Source organism: Varroa destructor, unplaced genomic scaffold, assembly GCF_002443255.2.
Source record: "Varroa destructor unplaced genomic scaffold, Vdes_3.0 BEIS01000004.1, whole genome shotgun sequence".
In the NCBI taxonomy this organism is placed as follows: domain Eukaryota; kingdom Metazoa; phylum Arthropoda; class Arachnida; order Mesostigmata; family Varroidae; genus Varroa; species Varroa destructor.
In genome coordinates, this window is record NW_019211457.1 from 23,877,984 (window position 1) to 23,898,817 (window position 20,834).

The 20,834-nt window shown below is 41.9% G+C and overlaps 2 protein-coding genes across 2 annotated transcripts; one reads left to right on the forward strand and one right to left on the reverse strand.

Annotated features, from left to right (window-relative positions):
- Positions 1–2,604: 2,604 nt before the first annotated feature.
- MAN1 (LEM domain-containing inner nuclear membrane protein MAN1) lies at positions 2,605–12,914 on the reverse strand. The gene is made up of 7 exons (XM_022802726.2): positions 12,508–12,914; positions 11,187–11,458; positions 8,428–8,841; positions 6,651–7,111; positions 4,711–5,038; positions 4,156–4,453; positions 2,605–3,841 (listed from the first exon to the last, which is right to left on the reverse strand). Exons 1-7 carry the CDS (start codon positions 12,612–12,614, stop codon positions 3,565–3,567), a joined length of 2,157 nt encoding a protein of 718 aa, XP_022658461.1. The 5' UTR covers positions 12,615–12,914; the 3' UTR covers positions 2,605–3,564.
- A 218-nt stretch (positions 12,915–13,132) lies between these two features.
- On the forward strand, positions 13,133–20,834 carry Set1 (SET domain containing 1). Its single transcript, XM_022802725.2, has 8 exons — positions 13,133–13,252; positions 13,735–13,967; positions 14,841–15,561; positions 15,898–16,126; positions 17,062–18,328; positions 18,473–19,351; positions 19,638–19,824; positions 20,044–20,834. The coding sequence occupies exons 2-8, from the start codon at positions 13,760–13,762 to the stop codon at positions 20,678–20,680; spliced, it is 4,128 nt and encodes a 1,375-aa protein (XP_022658460.1). The 5' UTR covers positions 13,133–13,252; positions 13,735–13,759; the 3' UTR covers positions 20,681–20,834.

Consider the following 20,834-nt stretch of genomic DNA (forward strand, 5'->3'; position numbering starts at 1 on the left):
ATCACTAGGCCCGGCAGTCTTACCTATCACTTGGTTCTATTAGGACAGGCATGCGGTACATAATGTCTACGACGTTATGCTAATGTTAGTGACAGGTCTTTGTCGACCTTCTCATTGAAACATTTAATTAAATATTAAAAATTAAGAAAAATTAATCCATTGCTAAATTTCATCTTACTACTGCTGCCCGCTCGTACCGTTAACCAATTTGATCTCATTACAATACATATATACACGTTAAGGTCAACATGGTTATTACCACCTGTTATGGCCATTCGTTTCCGGCTACATTGTCAAAGCCAACAAAAAACAGTCATATATATATATATATATATATATATATATATATGTATATGTTTGGCAGTATGTCTGACAAGCTTCTCTACGCTGATTCAATAACTAGTAACTTTCCGTTGTTCAAAGAGTCATAGAGTCATTGTGCGACAAAAGCTATTGTTACATTTACTCATTTATAGCGCCCCTTTGATGAAAGCACAATAGTGTTTTCATGAACTTTTTCGGATGCTACGTACATTTCTTCCTTTTATATAACATAGAGGAAGTTTTTTAGACACCCTGCACTTCTACATACTTATCGTAAAACGTTGTTTTAAGTTTCACATTGCCAGTTATGACCATTAGTATCAGTATGATCTACTATATTCGATATATGATTTTGATCAGAACGTTTCATGACGTACGTAGCCGAGGGAAAATAACAACAGTGGCACACAATGAGCTGAGCTGAACTGGCTTTGACCAGCAAACAAAAAGCGAAACTTAGCGTCATGCTCTGTGAACGTGACGGCAACCCACAAAATCAAGCTCCTATACACATATTTATACTGACAAAATCTACCCCTTGATTTCATTCCTCAACGTAAATTCCGTTCTTCTTACGACGATAATAGGGCACTGGGAGCAATAAGCAACAGCTTTGACATCACGCTGTACTGTGTGCCTGTTGACCTTTCCCGCTTTTTCTAAACAACAATAATAATACAATCGGTATCTCAGAATCTCGTACTTAAGACACACGTTTGATTAATTCAGCCTGCTTTTCTTCGCCGGTACGCAAAAGACTTTACAATAACTAGATATTTGTTATGTCCCGGCAGTGACGATTAGAGGCGTGAGATGAACACTGCGCTGATATCCACAATATTGGACGCATTTTGAGGGGTCCCTTATCAGAAGTCCTTATTTGGAGAAGCCTAGTGAATACAAGATTTTTCTTGTCACTGCCTTTTGTTATTTACACCAGTTTAACCCGTTATGCATGTGGACAGATCTTTTTCCTATAAAGTTTCGCCTTTTACCATCTGCCCTTAGAAACGCATAATACTCCTGAACTTCCAAAAAAAGCATACTAATAAGGGTAAAAATATATCAGTTAACTGAAACGTAGAAATTACTGAACTATAGGGTAATTGGAATTTTAGAGAACTAAGTCTAATCAGCATTCTTCCATTGGGGCACGTTTCAGTTATTTTCACATAACATTTAATTCGATTTGAACTCGCGCTGTTTTATTTACCTATGGATTAGGTCCATAAAAAGGATCGATAGCAGAACATTATACGAACGCCAGGCTATCTGAAAAGTGTGCCCATGCCTTATTTCATTTTTATTTACTATTTACCCAACTATAATTATCCGTTTATTTAAACACTCTGCGATTAGCGCACCCCTCTCAATGGTCCCCAAGCTAACTGGCATCGCTGAGAAAGCCATCCCATTCATTACTTAGTTACAAATCCAATTCATATGACACACACTTTGATCTAATGGCATGCATCTTAATCGCAAACAACTATGTCGTACGTGCTACCTATAAGCCGAAATGCCTTTTTCAGATACCGGGATTAATTTATCATATACGCGTTTATAATCGTTGTAATGGAAAGAAATGTAGATGACGTTTCCACGTCAAATGTCGCCATAACGTTCAGCCTATAACCTTGCCTTCAATAACTTAGAGGCTAGACGTTCCTGGCAAAAGCTTATCATCTCTTTCTATATAACTATCTATAGATACGCAATTTCTGTAACAACTTTAGAAGCAGTCAATCGCAGTAGTGTTGTGAAAATTATTAAAACCCGAAGTCAAAAAAACTTGTTGATACAGGATATACAAAAAATGTTTGCCACTTGAATAAACATAACCATTAGTGCGACTATTTCTGTCACAAAATGAAGTAAATAACATACTTTTGCTATATTGCCTAAAGAGGGTTTAACTCTCGTTGTAAAAGAAGTCTTGTCGCATTATGTGTGCTCTATTCGATGTGCGTAAGTCAAGATTATTGTCTAGCAGAAGCCAATTTTTTGAAAAAACAACAACATAATATTAGTTAAGCATCCAAATAACGGCTAATAATGGGATTATATGTGCTTCTGTTTGATGTAACATTGCCGCACTCCAAAGCTGTAATTTCTTTGACAGTCAAATTATATTATAATAGAATTGTATCCGATCAAGCCTGGTGTTTGATCTTTGTGTTTGTATAACAAACATCATTACTCCGGACCCAGAGTTTGTGTGCCGCCCTTTTGTCGATTATCATTATGACAGAAACTGTAATACTACCAATAAAAGCCCCATTCAATTTATAGATGTACTTTCTTTATACATCCAGACACATAAGATACATTTATACGAGTCAAAGGAATATCATTCCTTTCATACACCATTTGTTATATGTGATAACATTGATAATAGTCAAACAGGGACAGCAGCAGTAATAGTGGCGAGGGTCCATAGGTTTATTTATATGTATATGATATGGTCGAGCCAAATCAACGCCAGCCAGCAGAACATTATTAACTAAGTAAAACATGTTCACTATTGTACTAATAATGGTAGAATTGCATTACTCTTTAAACCAATAAGCTTCTTTTGCTGACGCCTGCTAGGCGGTTTTATTCATTCTGAACAACATGGTTGTCGTCATCGTGATAAAATTTTCAGCTCTATAATCCACATTATTATGAAATCATACACAACAAACATGCATACTTCTATCTAGTACTATTTAGAGGGTGTATATTAGGAATTTACACCGCTATCGTAACCGTTTCAAGCTACTCACAAATAGAATTGTAGCTTTCCCTAATTAGTTTCTCTTTTTTTCTTTTCTCTCTCTTGTCGTCAACAACGAATGCACAACAGGAAAACATTCGATAATGGGTGTTTCGTTTCCCATCAGCAAAACGTGATGCACATAATAGCGCGTGTAGAACAGTCTGAACGATGTGACCGTCATCATGTGTGCTTGCATCGGCTTCTACTTCAGATTTCTCAACTGTTGCCTTTGAACATGCGCACACCCAGAACCACAGGAAAAAAGCTTCAAGCATAAACCACTCTGCCGTGAAGCATACGTGGCGGGATAACAGTAGTGCCGACGTCCAGCATCTATTCATCAGAGTTTTCTCATAGCGAATGTGTCGATTCCAGCAGATACGAGTCATGATTGTGCGATGTTTCGCGAAAATTACGCTAGTAATGCATTTGATGAGTCGTAGAGCTCCAAAAATATTGGAGTATGTTCTTGTCTGTGTTTAGAGGTCCATTTGTGATGCTAAAGCGGAAGATTCGGGAAACTTCTCATGGTAACGTTTCTCCCTCAAGTACTTGGCCGTGACCAGGCGGCGATCAAACCAACTACCGTGAAGCTTTCGATAAACCTCGCCAGCAGCTTCGAGAGACAGCATTTTAGCGTAGACAATACCGTCAGGGGAGTCTTCGGCAACATGCATATGAACGATTCCGTGATTCGGGCCGCATTTAGTTAGAAGTTCACGTTGAACATCCTGAACCCAGCCTTCACCACGCTCCCTATAATTGATACAATAAGCCATTATGCAAAGATAGATTAGATGTAATCATAAATGATGTTAGTAAAGACACATACATAATAAAAATACTTAAATGGGATACGTGCGAAAATAGAGTCGCATTGAAATATTTGCCGCATACCAAGAAACTTGCTTGTAAATGAATAGATTCACCACTATTTCTACTGACAGCTGCAATAAGATAACGTTTGTATCGAAAATACCGCCTTAAATAAGAAAAAAAAATTGTATATGCAGGACTTGCATGCGCAGGAATAGCGGTTGCAGGCTATTGCTACTACAAGGATTACTCACTCGAGCTTATTGAACATATTCTTGATCTTGAGACAGTTGGTTAGAGGTCGTCCCGCCGAACTACCGTCGAAAGCTTTACCTTGCCACACTTTATTGCCCATTGCCCACTGGCCGTTTACGGTCGTTGTTGGCGGCGATAACCACCGCCAAACCTGGAACCATTCGCCTCGAACGCGCTGCTTCTCGCGGGCCACTCGAGCACCTTCAGTTTGTTCGAATTTATCTTCAACTTCGCGCCACAACTGCGCCATATTTCGACTCATCGCGGCGGTAGGTAATAGCTTGTCACGAATCTCCACTGGAACATTTAAATGCAGATTGCTTTTGCTTTCATTCAAATTTTTTTCGGCTTAAATCAGTTTACTGCGAACAACTAAACGTATATGTAATGCATCTACTTGATGAACTTGGTAACTTTGTCTAGCACTCTTAAAATCATTTCAGATGATAATTTCAGAAATAAACATAGTGACATCATGTATACGTTCCTAAATGAAGTTCGCCTCAATTAAATTCAAAGCGATTAATTAACTAGGTAACGGTGATTTTACTTACGAATTGGAAGGTACGGTGTCTCAGGATTATCGGCCGCATTGTTAGTGAGGAGATCGGTGATGTCCTCAACAAGCCCGTTAATTTGACGTCTACGTTCCCGGTAATTAACTTTACGATTTTGTAGATACCAATATGTACATGCAACAACTACTACGAAAAAAACGAAAAGCAGGGCCTGCAGAAACATCTGCATGACAGCACGTTGAAGCCGACACCACAATGGGGCTAAGTAGTGCGGCATGAGAAAAGTGTCTTCGCTGTCTCGCGACACTTCGACTCCCCAGCTGGGATTCTGTGTAATCAAGTAAACTGCGCTGATGAAAGTCCCCTGAAAACGCGTCAATTACAATTAACCAATAGACAAATGGCTGTTAATAAAACCCATGGAATATATAAAGCTGGTGTAAACCTCGCCAGTGACACGGAAAGCGAAGAACATAAATAAACGATCTAAAAATATACGGCTAATAATTACGAACAGGCAAAATCGTGGATATTGAATATCAACGTCCACTTAGATTGGTCATTCTTCATTTTTTAGTCCTGGAAATAAATACACATTGTAACACATGTGTAAATACATAAGACCATCTGTTGACGACGAATCAATTTCGACCTGTGATAAATGACAATTTGCTGAACATACACAACATGAAGACCACAGTACAGCATATTAACGAAACATCGCATAGTGACGATAATGGATCCATTATTTTTTAATCTTAAATCGCTTTTCATGAAGGTCCCGAACTTTATTTGCAAGCTTAAAGGAAAACACATTATTTTTCATAACTTTTCTACTTAAGTAGAGTATTATTGCTGAAATTCTGTGGCAGACGTGCGTGTTTGACGCCTCAGTCGAGAAAGGCTTAGTCATACAGACTTCTATTGCACAGGAGGACATTAAGCGACGTAATGCGGAATGAACGGCCAAAATTTTACTAAGTATTTCTCAAATGTGCGATGGCAACCGGCACCGCCTCATTAGTATCACATAATGTTCAAGTTGAAATGACGAAGTTTTGACCACAGAAAGTGCTTTGACATGTCTCTGTAATGATGAAAACCATTAACATGTTTATCCTATCCAAACTCCAAGCCAAGCGGCTACTTGAACTTCGTAACTAGAGCTGCTCTTTGTCCCATTTAGCAAGCGAACGATACTTCGCAATATCTACAGACTTAAGCTTTCGGGTAAGGTCAATGCTACGAAAAGCTAAAATCTAGTGTTTATGCGGCATGCAATAGGTAGTACTGCACAAGAGGCTTAGGTCTTGCGATCGGCAAGAATCCAGGGTATTCGGATTTCTTGACAAGTTTTCAGCTGCGACTTGTGTCGCGCGGACTTGTGTCAAACGCATAAAGGATCGGGTAACGCACGTAGATCCATTTGTTTTATGCTTTGCACAAAGTTGTGCAAAGAATGTTGAAAAGTCCAACATGTGTATTGTACAGTGTGCGATACAGTCATAAAAACTGAGCGTTAGAGCAACCGTTTGAAGAAATCGATGAGCTAGATATAAATCTATGGTGAAGCGATAATATCCTTTATCTGTTCTACTAGAAACTATCTCGCCTGTGTCCGCAGCATGATCATAGCTCAAATACTTAAATGACGCTGACATTTGAAATAACTTTACACGTCAGAAGTATTTTAATGGAATGTTTCGACGAATTAGTTTTACATGTTTTTATAATCTGCTAAGGCATAGATTGTTGAAGGACTGAACGTTAACTTTTTTTTGCAATTTAGGTAACGAGGTGGTGATGCTAATTCTAGTAGGCGCTATCGTTGCATAGAAAAAGCCTCTACGCCATGCACGGTATTTGAGTCACATCAATATAAATGTAACTTGCCGTTCAACTCACTAACTATCAGCTAGTAGGCAAGTAATAATTAGTTTTGAAAATGATTTTAGTTGTTTAAGTCAGAGACTTACATTGTCCAGCGATGTACCGGCATGCCTCGCCGCCTCCTCATATGTAAGACGTTCATCTACATTGGAATCCTCATTGCCACAAACTTGTTCATATTTTTTTTGCTCGAGTAGCGTTTGAATCTTGCTTGCGACTTCCAATGACTTTCCAAATAGCTCCTCAGGGATGCAGGTATACCCCGCCTCTTCACCAGCATTTGGCCGTTTCGAGCATTTATCGTACTTGATCAGTTCGGCGACACTTGGCACACCAGCTCCCACTGATGGTTGGGCATCTTGTCCTAAACGGTAATACAAAACGGCCAAGCCAAGAAAGAAGATCACCGTGATCCACGTTAACAATTTTGGAACAAAGTGCGAACGCGTGGCGCCAGTGGTAGCACCCAGTTGTGGCCGTCGAAGGTTACGTAATCCACCGTAAGCAGCACCCGATAGGTACGATGACTGGCTCATTAGTGATGAACCTGTACCATTAACATACACATACAATAAGACAAAACTCAATGATGAAAAATTACCGATAATCAGTTGGGCTCATTTAAGCCTTCCACTATCCTATGAGCCTTAAATTTAGTACATTCACTAGATTTACTCAGCTATCTAACTGACAAAAAGACCAAATAACGTTCACACAATGCACCATTAGCAAACAAAACTTAGTAGGTACCTACATCACATCTTTGGCTCTATATAACTCTAAGCAGATTGGGCGTTATCAGAGAGTTATGAGTTCGGCGAAAAGGATCTTACTTAGTGCTGACAATAACGTTCGGTGATTAAGTTCTGTTTCTTAAAGATGAGAGCCCTTATGAAGTCCATTGAAAGAGTGATAAGAACACCGAGCAAAGAGGCCTTCAGCATAACAATATTTTTTTGCTAGTACAGTCAAACTGAGATGTTGAAGATCACAGGGAAAGGCGGTTGCGCCCCAGAACGATAAACGACGCATGCTCTTCGTCTATGTCAGCAGTATACTCCAGACGGGCTTTCTGCTCATAATATTTGTGCATATTCTCAGTTAAGTACATTGTGTATATACTTCCATCCGTCCTGAAATTTGTTTGCGAGGGACCCATCTTAAACTTCCATTTTTCATATCCAATGTCGTGGCTAGAACTTAATAACACATGCTTCAAAAAAATCCCATATGAAAGTGGCAGAGAGCGCATTGTCCATGCTTTGCTTTGCTGAATAGTCTTTGTAATTACAGCAGCTAGAACTTCCATTTGAAACCTCGGGGTTAAGTCACATCCCTGTTGATTTTCATCTTTCCCTTTTTCGTATTTAAAAAGATCGCACCAAGAACGAACAGCTGTTTCGTTAAAGGCCTTCTTGCTCTAGGCTCTCACTGCTAATTTCAATAAATATCGATAATGCTTTTAGCCTTAGAGAATACGAGCTTGATCATTGAGGGTTTATTTTTAGCACTAAACGATATACGTGTCTCGAAATTAACCACTGCCCGATAACATCAATCAGTTTCCAGTCGTAGAAAGCCAAAAACCTGATATAAGTATCTGCCAAACTTTACCTACCAATGGTAAATATACTATTTGTATTTTAAGTACCTGTTATATAAATATGGATTAGGTAAGATAGATTAGGTAATAATTAGGTAGAGGCAATGGTATGTATTTTATGTATGTATATATCTGATACGACACTGAATTATATATATATATATATATATATATACTTGATACGGAACCGCAACAAGTCGAAAAACGTTTACTGATCCTGTTAAAAGCTATTAGAATTAAGTTAGCCTACTGAGACTCACCGGAAGAATAGTTCATCGGTATCCCCTTATTCCTCAGAGAATTAAAAAGCGACATCGGCCTATAATAGCGATGTAATGGAGGCACTTCTTGATTATCGAGTTCATCATCGCTAAATCCATTGCCAGTCGTGCCTCCTGTGTTTGACGACACATAGTTGTTTCTCGAATGGGGCATGTGATTGTGGTTGCTTTCGTTGTTGTTGCTGTTTTTACTATTGTTGTTCGGGGGATGAAGCGGCCGACGCATATACTTCGTGCTGCGAGATACTAGTGACAGGGGTGGAGTGTCAGGTCGAACCGGTGAAAGCCCAGTCGAAAACAGACTTTGATTACTCCCGCCACCTCCGGAATCTTCGAGGCCTGAGGATTGATCTCCGCCTGGAGAGCTGTACATCGTTGAAGACGTCATTGATCCTAGCGTAGGTAAATATAACAAACAGCAGCAATAACAGCAACGGCGATATGTCAAAAATAGAAATATTATGGACTACTAGTTTTATTTGACCTGTGGAATGCCTAGCGACCAAGTCACACGGTAGTAAGTGAAACAACGATCATTTAGTATCAAATTGAAGTTGTCATATTGAAGCTATTCGCTTAAAAAGCCACCTTTGTCATTCAATAGTATATTTATTTTTGTTTATCTATTCCAGTTAGGTGTTTTTATAATTTTTAAATTTTCCAAAAACACCTAATTCGAAGAAAAAAATCAATGAGTTAAAACGGCTACTGCAAAAAGGTTTTACGAAACATAATAGGGTGTAATAGCGTAGTAGTGCATTTCTCAAACAAGAAAAAATTTCAGGGCTTGGTTTCTAAACTACACTGGTCTTCTTTTAATATCCTAAAAATAAGCATATTTTCTATTTATTTTTTAGAAAATGTTGTACTAAGTTATTTTGTTAAACTGTCGCAAATATTATTAGGCTATTACAAGCGAACCAGCGGACCTTGAAACTAAATAACATTAAGCTACGTGCTATTAGCAAACAAAATTTTACTGGTAAATGTTCTAGTCTTCTAGAACTGTCTAAAACCGCCAAGTTCATTCAAGGAGAAATTAGTGCAAAAGAAGAGACATCTTTTAGTCTTAAAAATTAACACTCAACGGTAAAGTGTTTGTTCCATAAGGCCGGAGCGCTACGAAAGGTTGGTGAAAACGTTAGGCAAGGAGGCCTTAAGCAAAAGCACAATACGTGATTGGCGCAAACGTTTCAGCAACGGATACTTGAGTGTTGAAGACCAACGAGGAGGTGGCCAGATGTCAAAATCCGAAGGACAAGGACGTAATATCGCAATCGAGGAGGCTTTCACGCAAGCAGAGCTCGCAGCCTAAGGGCTCTATCTGCCAAAACTGTCACTGCACATAAAACGTGTTATAGAATTAAAACTGATATACTGAAAATAAGGGAACCGCGTAATAAATAGGTCTCACATATCTTGATTCCATGCTTGTTGGAAATGTGTGTAGTGTAGTTCACGTGTAATTTGCGAAACTTTAATTAACAAAAAACCTGCTTGGTTACCATAGATGAGACATGGTTCAAATTTTACCGCTAGCCGGAAAGAGACCAGGTAAGAAAATGGCGTCATGCCAAAGAAAAACCGAGCTCGATTTAATGTCCAGTAGGTTCGGGCACAACCTGATCGTAGTATTTGCTGCTACGAAATGTTTGCCTAAAATTAAGTCATGAAAGCACTTCGCTATCTTTAGTGCGGGATTGTTGGTACGGCAATGAAAGCACGCAGCCTGGTTACTTAACGACATTGCCCGACCTCATGAGGAAAATAGTCCGTTGGTACTGCTGCATGTACCAATATCCTTCTGTTTTGAGAGGCTACAACGAAAATCCGCTACTCCAGAACTACTAAAAGGGTTAAATTAGGTTCCACCTCCGGGTTTGACATCTTACCGAAGTTCTTAAGTCGATTGTCTGCATCGCTTATCCTGGTAACGACTTGTGAACGGAGTCTTCGTAATTTATTCACAAACGATAACTTCACCGTCTTCAATTAAAGAACTCCATTCGAAGCTCAACACTACCCCTGGCATAAAACAATTGATCATTAAAGAATCTTAACGAGAAGTGCAATCTCCTCCTTATTTGCTGTCCTACAGGAACTTCGTCTTAAGTTCCTTAGTTATATTTAAAAGTAATTTATTTATGTCCTTACTTATGTTGTCTAGTTAAGGTATCCTTTTTAGTGTAATCCAGGTCTCCGGGAGTACCGTTTATATAAAGCCGGCACCACGAAAGAACGCCACTAATAAACCTACCAGTACTTCTTATATACCTACTCCCACCGTGTCCACGCAAAAGGACCAATTGATTTTCTTTTTATAATTATATGTAGATTTTTCTGGCGTAGAGCTTGATAACACAGTGACAACACCTGAATAAGTGAACTTTTTCAAACGAAATTTCGCAAATAGCAAAGTTGACTACAAATGATAAGATGTCGTAGTGTTAATAACGATAATGTGACTCTCCTAATGGTGCAACTAGAAGGTGCTAACTTATAGTTAATCGACACAAAGATGCTAAACTGCGATGGAAACAAATTGCTCTCCTCTTTATTATACAGCTAATTGCTGTTCGACACTATAATAAAATAAAACAAACTACTTGTTTAGTCTTATTTACAATACTTTATTTCATAATAATTCATTTATAATAGCTTCGTGGTAGTTCTAACAATAGTTCAATAGTAGGAATCATGTTGTGCAACAGTTAAAAGTTGTCGAATATACAACTAACCTGGAGTTGAAGGAGTATCGCTGTTGGCACTCTTCCGGTAAGATTGTGCGTATCCACCCTTGAAAGTATACGTTGTCGATCGCCTTGTCGGTCGCGATGTTTCAGCAGGGGCCTCGTCATCAGAGCTAAAAGCTTGCGACGGTTTGCCACGGGTTCTGCTGGAAGATCGAGACTTAACCGGGAGCGTCTCTTGGTTTGACGAAGTATTAGACCAACCGGAGGCGGACTTCGAAGATCTGCCTTGGCGATTAGCTTTTTCAGCTCCTTCCCGCCTGCAACGAAGTCAATAATACGTATAACAATGCAAGTCGATCCTTTTAGAAACGAATAGAATCTTCGCATTTGTGCAACATATGTGAAACAGAAGTGGAGAGGCTTTATAAATTACGCAACACCAGATACGCAATAAATAATAATTTCCAATAGTAATATAGGACCTCAACCGTAGCTAACTGGCTGATAATCGAAGGATAAAATCATAATAATTGCAATAGAAATGTCTAAGATTACTACTGCCTTTAACTGGTAAATATCTGCTTAGTTTGCTTTAGCGCCGATCGCATTGGTTGTCGTTTCGAGGGAAACGACAACCGTCCTTTAGGCGCGGCTAGCTAGTAATAGATCTTCCAACAATAATAATCTGTATATATTGTAACTTTTATACTGGTAACGTTAGGATATTTAGAACAGATAAACATCAGTTGAGTAGACCTTCCTTGTCTAATCCTAAACACTGAAGAATTACTACATTCTGCTAATTTGCATAGAAATGCGTCCAAGTTCTGTAAAGTGTCCGGCTTCGTCTATTTACACTGGAACTACTGTCAACGTGAAATCCATTTCAGGTTCAAGAAATGGGAAAGACGAAATGGCTAGCGTTGTCAGAACTGCATTTCACCGCTGAAAAACGTATAGAGCTGTACTAAGAGCACTAATTCTCGTTTTCTACGTCGAACGGTGCCGCAATGGGGCTTATCATTTCAATAGCTCAACACAATAATATCACATACAATAATTATCACATAGCATGCGTGCTGTCACACTATGGAATATCAGCGTTCATATCCCCTTGTATAAATCCGACCTGTTGTCCTAAACTTGCTCCCCCTAAATGTTAACGCCGTCTTTGCCGATACAGTTGCAGCTAACTGCGAATCGAAAAGAACGGACCGAACTACCTGCTTGTAGAGCTACGTCCTTCCGTCACTTTTTGCTTGTTTAACTTCCTATAGTGGGGATTTGTCGGTACGCAACGATGTTACGATATGCATTAATGGCACGACGTTCAGCAGTATTCGCGTACAAAGAAACTAAAGCACACCTCTTTAACATAGCGACATAAAGTGGGCGGGTTGTGTCATCAATGGGGCCCACATCACAGCCCAGGGCCGTGAGCCGGCCCCTGAGCTCGTCGTCGGAAATGGCCATAGAAGACAGCAATGAGCACTTTAGGGCTTTGGCGGCGGGGTGCGTATCGTGAACACAGCAAGGACGGCACGACAGCCTGATCAAACGAACTAGCTCGTACTAGCCGATATTCAGTTGTCCAGCTAGCTAGCGTGGCCAGAACGCACTAATGCAGTTTTCGACAGGTTCTACAGAAGACACCGATCAAGCACCACCACTGGACACCATCATCAATCAACCAACAGCGAAAGCAGTAGCAGCACAGCTAAGCAAAAACTACACCAACATCAAGCAACTAACACGGTACTCAACGGGCAGGCAGCCACCGGTCTAGCGCTCACAACAAACAAACTGCACCCGGAAGTGGTGAGGAAATCCATTGTTTGACAATATTTCGCCTCAGCCAACTTCTCGGTGCCTATGGACAGGTACTTCATACAAAAAATTTTATCACGGTTGAAACTCTTCTTTTAACTGCAATTAAATATTGAACATTGCTTGAAGCTGATACCGCTTGAATGCCAAAACTCTCCGAGATCGCTTCATCCGGGTGCAGTGATCTAATATGCGGTACTAACCTTCGCCGAGTATGCGTATGTTTACAAAATGCTCTGCTATTCGTTGCTCTAAGATGACGTGAAGTTTTAGCCGTACTAGAGGTAGTATTGATTTGAAACTTGGTACTAATCAATTTCTTCACTTACAGCATCCACTGGATCCGGTCGGATGATCGAGCGTTGATGAGCACCGTTTGACCGCCGAGTTTTCACCCCTTAGCTACGGATCCGTCCATTTATCACGATTTTGTCTATAATTAATGTTTTGTTTCGCTTATGTTTTGTGCTGTTAGATATTCATGACTTGACGGTATAATTTAGAGTAAATTCGAGACTGCTGCACTCTAATTTCGAAAATAGAACACATTTTCTTAGCCCTCCTGTTGTCGAGGAGATCGGCGCCAATTGCAGATGGCTGCACACTGTGCAGCGAGACATAGTTTGGCTTACAGCTGGCATTGTGATACTGCTGAATGTTCTTATCTCGTACGTGCTTTTCTAATTATTTTGCCAATTCTAATCTGTTATCTTGGTTTTCATCTACTGCAATGATTCATCGTTTCTTAACGATTCGAACCCAACAGTCGTCCCCAGAACGATCAGCGCGAGATGGACCCTCGCGCGGGCGCCCGATCCACTGGCGGGCCCCTTCCAGGCTCTCACCAACACCAGCATTTCACCGCATTCAAGCTGATGAAAGACCCTCAGTTGGAAAAGGTCCCGCAGAAGGTGGTTCGTTATGACGGCATCGTTCCAGGGAGCAACCCTCCACTTCCAGTACAGCCGCGAGATCCCCGAAATCGGCTCTTCTTTTGGCGTAAGTGGCGACGCACGAATTTAGCTCAAACAAATGCATAACGATCATCTGTGTTTGCAGCATAACGAACATTTGCCACGCTGTAACAACCATTCCATAACAATCACCCTTTTCATTTAGTCTACATTGGTGCTTATTTCGGCGAGTTCAGACGGGTCAGATTCGTGATACATTGCACTGATTCACCACCACAACTCTACCAATCAAGAAAGTTAATTCGTAACTCAAAGATTCTCTCAGGCACTCAGGATTCAAACACTTAGCACCTGCTGTCTGTCAGATAATTGATTATCGCGAGTGTCTCAGTAATTGCAAACTTGTTTGACTACGATTCGAAATTGAAATTACCTTTAATATATGGGCTTGGGCTAAATGCAAAGCTAATAGGCCGTACCACAATGAATATTGCTATATAACTTAGACAATAATGTATTTAGATTTAAGAGAATAGTTTGGCCATTGGAAACTTCTGACACATGCAACCTGTATCTTCAGTAAGTGCTAAAGTAGATCTCTGACTTTGCCCCACTTCAAACAGAGCACCCATTTTATTTTCGTTGTTCTTGGCGTATTGGTCCGTCCTGGTCACCTCGTGTGCATCACTGTATGTGTGGGTGTAGCCTTTATTTGAATTCACCAGCCTAACCTTGTAGCTAGTTGTATATATTTGAGTATGTTAGTTAACCTTTCGTTCGCTTATTTTTAAATGAATTTAATCTACACATTGTTCTAGTTTTAAAGTCTCACACAGGCCATGTTTATACGATACGAAATGATTGAAATCATAGTGCTAATATCCGCACACGAAGTGAAAAAATCAAGAGACATCATATTGCATGAAAAAACTGCGTGTTGTTTTTGTTGTAATTTCAGCGCGAAGTAAAGCGCTGGAACTGGCCGTACCTCGTCTAGCTATTGACGACAACTACGTCGGTACACCGCCTGCAGTTGAAGTGACTGTGACCAATCTGAATGATAATGCAAATGAGGCGTTTCTCGCCGAACATCTCCGTAAACATTATGGACCCGTCGAGGAAGTTGAAGTGTTCCATCACCCACGTACTCGCCGTCATCTCGGTGTTGCCCGGGTTACCTTCGCCCATACACGGGCCGCTCAACTGTGCGTGCACAAAATGCATGGTTCTTCCCTCATGGGCAAATTGCTCGAAGTGTTTTTCGACCCATTTGGCCGACGTTGCAAGGTAATGGTTGAAGAGCTCACTGCGGAGAAACGACCTCTTCCACCGCCTCCGCCTACGCAGGCGCATCACCCGCCTCCACCAACGGCCAATCCCCCGCTCGGATCGACCCAACCGGCGCCGCTACAGACACAAGCAATGCTCACTGCCGCCATTGTTGGAGCACCTATCGACGGAGGCCATAGCAATAATCTAGCAGGCGTACCCGGTGCAGCTGTCGGTAGCTCCAGCGCCGCTGTAGGCCACGCGTCGGGGGGTGGGAGCTCTTTGAGCGGAGCGGCACCTGCTCCAGTTGTAGTTCCTCCACCGTCGCGGACTCTTCCATTTGCTGCGAACAAAGAGTTATTTAGCGGTTCGCGGAACTCGAGACGATCACCATCTAGCTCTCCTGAACGGTAAATACCGTAGTATATGCGCATGCTGTGCATTTTTTCTGTACCTTCTGCCTTTCTCGGAAGGACGCGACAGCTTTATTGGCTCCCAATGATCGCTATTAATGATAAACTTAAGCTATATATTCATGCAGGTATGTACAAAAATACGTACATATGTTGTTTCAGATATTTTTAGCTGTTTATCATTATGCGAACGAAAGCCGCAGGAACCGTTAACGCGAGTCTAATTTGAGTATAATTTGGATATAGCTGGCGAGTTCGTAGTAGCTTTGCGTTGACTGCCTCATCATCGTCTGATTTCGTTTCGATTCTATTTTTCCATTTCTCTTTGTATAGGCCGTATGAACGCTCCTCGAAGTACGCATCACGGAGTTCAGCCGGTGGCGGAAGCAGCGATCAGCGGCAGTCACTCGAGTCTCGACTCGAGATGCTCTTTAACAAGGGTCAAGCAAATAGGGCTAAGCCCCTACCGCCGCCAAAAAAGCCCCGACCAACTCCACCCCCGTCGCCTTTCCGTAATAAACGGACCTACCTTAAATGGCAACGGTATACGCGTTTACGAAAGGTTTGTCAGAGTCATAAATTTGCTGATCATTGCAATAGAACCAGTTAAATGATATAATAAGGTTATGGATTATTATATTAAATTTTTGTTGTCTCAAACATTAACCTAGAAGTTTCTCCCCCATTGGACAGTTATCACATATCAGATTACTATATATGCGACTCGTCGACCGAAAACCGCAGCCAAATATACGGCATTATTCATTTAATTTACAACTGATGCGTTTGTATTTTTCAAATAAAAGTTAGCGTTTGTATGAAGGATAGATACTTTGCTGGAGATGTGCTGAAATCCGTTTAGTCAATATACATGTGACTAACATCAGTTGAGACATCTAACATAACGAAAAATCGAAGTGATTTCTCTATTTTAGATAACTCTATAAACCTCTTTATTTACTTGCGTTCTATATGTTCAGAATGTTACTGTTAAGTTACATTGATCGGACTTTTTCCTTCAATGTTTATCACTCCATTTCTTGACAACTAAATCGTCTAAGATTTATTACTGCTCTGCAGCATGTAGAGAGCGGATCTAGCTCCCTTATAAAGTGACTTTGGTTGTCATTACTTGACCTGAATATTATAAAGATATTGACTTAGAAAGCTTTCAACCCAAGCAATAATGCTTTCATTCTATATACAAGATCATAAACAATGGCGCATGCTTATACGCCCAGCAACAGCATTAAGGCTTAATATGTATTGTACGTATGTTTGCTTGAGTCCTAAATAAGATGGGCTTCAGCTGTGACTAGCGTTCGGTAGTTACCGCCGTATTAGATGTTGGATGTCTGCATATTAAGCGAAATGTATGGTATTATTTTATTCGGATGCTGAAATATCCCAGTTGTCCCTAAACAAGTCGCTATCGGTCAACGGGGGATACCCAAACATAAAGCTGGAATACCAACTGGTGTTCTTATATTTTTATAGGAGAATCGGCTATCCGACTGGAATTCGTCGTCTTCCATGTCTGACATCAGTGGCTCGTCAGATAGCGATTCGACGCCAGTCTACGACGAGAAAGTACCCAAACTGCCCGGCGCGGAATCACTTTCGGAAAGTTCGTTACCAGACGATGACGACCAGATGAGTTTAAGTCCATTAAGCTCTGGCGAACCAGAAGTTCCTCGGACACAGACACAGTCGCAGGCCCAACCCCCACCACCGCCGGCTGTACCCCAACCTCCCCAGCCTCCAGCGCCTCCTGTTAGCCAACCCGCGTATCTAGTTGGCTATGGCCAACAGGGCATATACGCACACACCGCGCAACCACCTCCACCGGTACCTGGAGCGCCAGCCGTGTCACCCTATTCAATTCCGCCCCCTCCACCAGGGGCACCACCCCCTCCTTTTGCCTACCCTCCACCAACTTTTGCTCAATACACGCCTACTGCACCCCCGCCTCCGCCGCCTCCTGTCCCACCGTACTCGACATCAGTACCTCCCCCACCATTGCCGAGTACTCATCAGTTCGCTTCAATATGGCCTCCTAGTCAGCAACCAAACATTTGTCTCGACGATAAAGACCCGACGATCAATCAGGTCCTCAATTCGCTTATCACCGAACTCAAGCAAATTATGCGGAGGGACATCACGAAGAAGATGATCGAGATGAGCGCGTTCTCGAAATACGACCAGTGGTGGACAGAGAATGCAACTCGGGAAAAAGCTAACAAAGAGCAGTTAGCCGAGCCCCGAGAAGCTGCGGAAACTGCTGCTAAAGGTGGCATAAAGGCTACTAGACCGGAGCCAGCAGTACCAACCCTATCGACACTATTCGGCGGCCACGCTGACCCAACAGCAGCAGGCTTCGGCTCACTGCGTATGGCGCTACCAAAAATGCCCTCATTCCGTCGAGCTCGACCGCCCCCTCTTATTAGGGATGATAACGCCGATGACTCGGATCGGCTTGAGTCAATCTCGGAAGGAGAACTGTCCAGCGATCTCGACTCACCCGCGAGAAACGCCAACCGGCAACAGTCGCTTGCATCACGCAAGAAACGTCGGCGGAGTGATACGAGTTCAGAGGAAAGCAGTCGAACAAGCGATAGCGATGATGAGCCGATTCGACTTCCAGTTCGAAAACCCACACCTCCACCTTTGGTGGATGAAAATTGTAGTGACATCTCTACTAGTGATGATCTCAGCGATGATGGCGATAGCTCGAAGAAATCTAAGAAGAAGATGTCAGTTAAAGGTGAACATGGCAGATTTTATTTCCCCATTTTCCATATAGGTATAAACGGCGTTAAAACGGCGAGGTAAACATTTCGCATCGCCGTATATGTGCAGTATAATCCTACAGAGATAGTAGAGATAATCGGAGGCTTTTATTTTGCAGAAATATATTCAACATCTTCCGAAGAAGACGATGATGGCCCGTTAGTTCGAAGGATTGTTTCGGATGACGACAAGTCACAGGATGCGGACTCCAAACGGCCCAAAAAGAAAGAGGTTCTGTTGGTCAATCAAGTATTTACCGACTCCGAGTCTGACGTCGAAGAAGAGCCATCTAGTCCCAAGGAGGCCAAGGACGAAGAGGAAGCCGAAGAACCCACAATCGAACCGATGGAGGCCGACGAGGAAAGCCTCTTCGAACATCCTGAAATGACTAAAGAACCGAGTGAACGGCTTCCGTCACCCATAGTCAAGCCTGTTTCTCCTAAAGAGGACTCGGTTCTCAAAGTGATGCCCGACAAGGAGGAACTCAGGCCAGAGCTCGTCGAAGAGCCAGACGAAAAAATCGGTATAGGCAGCGGTACCGAAAGCGGTGCGGAAAATGCTAAGCCATCTTCTGAACCTGTTCCGGAGCCAGCGCAAAGTGCAGCTCCTAAGCGAAAGAAGGCAGTTAGTAAGAAGGACAAGCTGCAGGACAAACGAAGACTTGAAATTGACGTAGTGGGAACAGAGGATGTGGAGAATGCTGATCCATCAAAGGACACAAATGTTGAGATGAAAGAAGAAGGTGGTGATCCAGTGTATATCGATCACTGCTATTGCCTACCTAAGGCTGAAGAACCGGAACCGCCTGCCAAGAAAAAACGAGAGTATAAGCGAAAGCCTAAGCAAGAAAGATCTTTCCGTGAACTCACAGCTCTCTTCGACTCAACGCACCAGACTGCACCTAAACCGCGCAAAGCCACGAAAGCGGATACAGGCGGGTTCAGAGCTCGCCTCGACGAGGAGGAAGAGGAAATTCTTTACAAGTGCCTCAAAACTGGTACGTAACAAATACATTATTAGTTAACCGACGACGGCGCGTTTCGATAAACTCATAAACGTCGAACGCAAATTATGCTGGGTCAAATGATAGTCCGTAGCTATCACATTAATCACTTAAACCCATTGCACCATAGCTGTTTTCAGAGCAAACGAACAAGAGTTATCTCTTATTCGAACGATACGCGTCAGCAACAGTTTCCGCCATGTATTGTTGGCGCGTATGTGTTCACTCTAATTCTGTAGCGTTGCATTTTTCAACTCAATGTCCAACTAAATGGTTCTAGGCATCGATGCTGAGGATGTGCAGTACTTAAAGCGGACTTATGATATGCTTCTACTGGATGAAAAGAACGGCGCGTGGTTGAACGACACGCACTGGGTAGACCATGTACCCACGAATATCCCGAACTTTATCAAACGCAGAAAGGACGCTCGCAGAGTACATGTAACAGGATGTGCCAGATCCGAGGGGTTAGTGCAGACATATAACTTGTATATAAAATGCTCTATCGATATCAGTCAAGGTAAACGGAATTGAGTATTTTACAAAATAAACCAAACCTTGGACGTTTTCAACGATCAAGGCTTTTGCACACGATAGTGAACTTTGTAAGATCGATATACGCTACATAACGAAACCAATACAATTCAGACACACTGAAGTAATGTTTTCATTTTGTTCTAATGCAGGTATTACAAAGTTGACTCGTTGGAGAAGCAACAATACAAGGCTTCGCATGTGCAAACTCATGAATCGGCGAACCAGTCTGCCAAGCCCCCAGTGGCGGCCTCACAGACCACTTCCCGAGAAGCTCGTTCCAATCAACGTCGCCTATTAACCATTTTCCAGGAAGCACAAGCCCAGTCCGACTTGCTCAAATTTAACCAGCTCAAGTTCCGCAAGAAACAGTTAAAGTTTGCGAAGTCGAAGATCCATGACTGGGGTCTATTTGCTCTCGAACCGATCGCCGCAGACGAAATGGTTATCGAATATGTTGGCCACTGTGTGCGATCTATTGTTGCAGACTTCCGCGAGGTGCAGTATGCGAAGATCGGCATTGGGTCGTCCTACCTCTTTCGGGTTGATCAAGAGACGATTATCGATGCAACGAAGTGCGGAAATCTTGCACGATTCATAAATCACAGTTGTACTCCAAATTGTTATGCCAGAGTAATTACGGTCGACGGTGAGAAAAAGATCGTCATATATTCAAAGAGAGATATATCGGTGAACGAGGAAATTACCTACGACTACAAGTTCCCGATCGAAGACGAGAAAATTAAATGTCTCTGCGGTACACCTCAGTGCCGAGGTTACCTCAATTAAAAGAATCATCTGTGAGCTTTAGTCAGGACACTGAAGCTACTAACGAAACCCATCTAATCATTTGGCGGCGAACTGAAATCCTGCAGATAAACTGATGATAACCGTTAAGTCATTTGGATCGTCAATATCTGCTCTATAAGAACCATAGACAGAC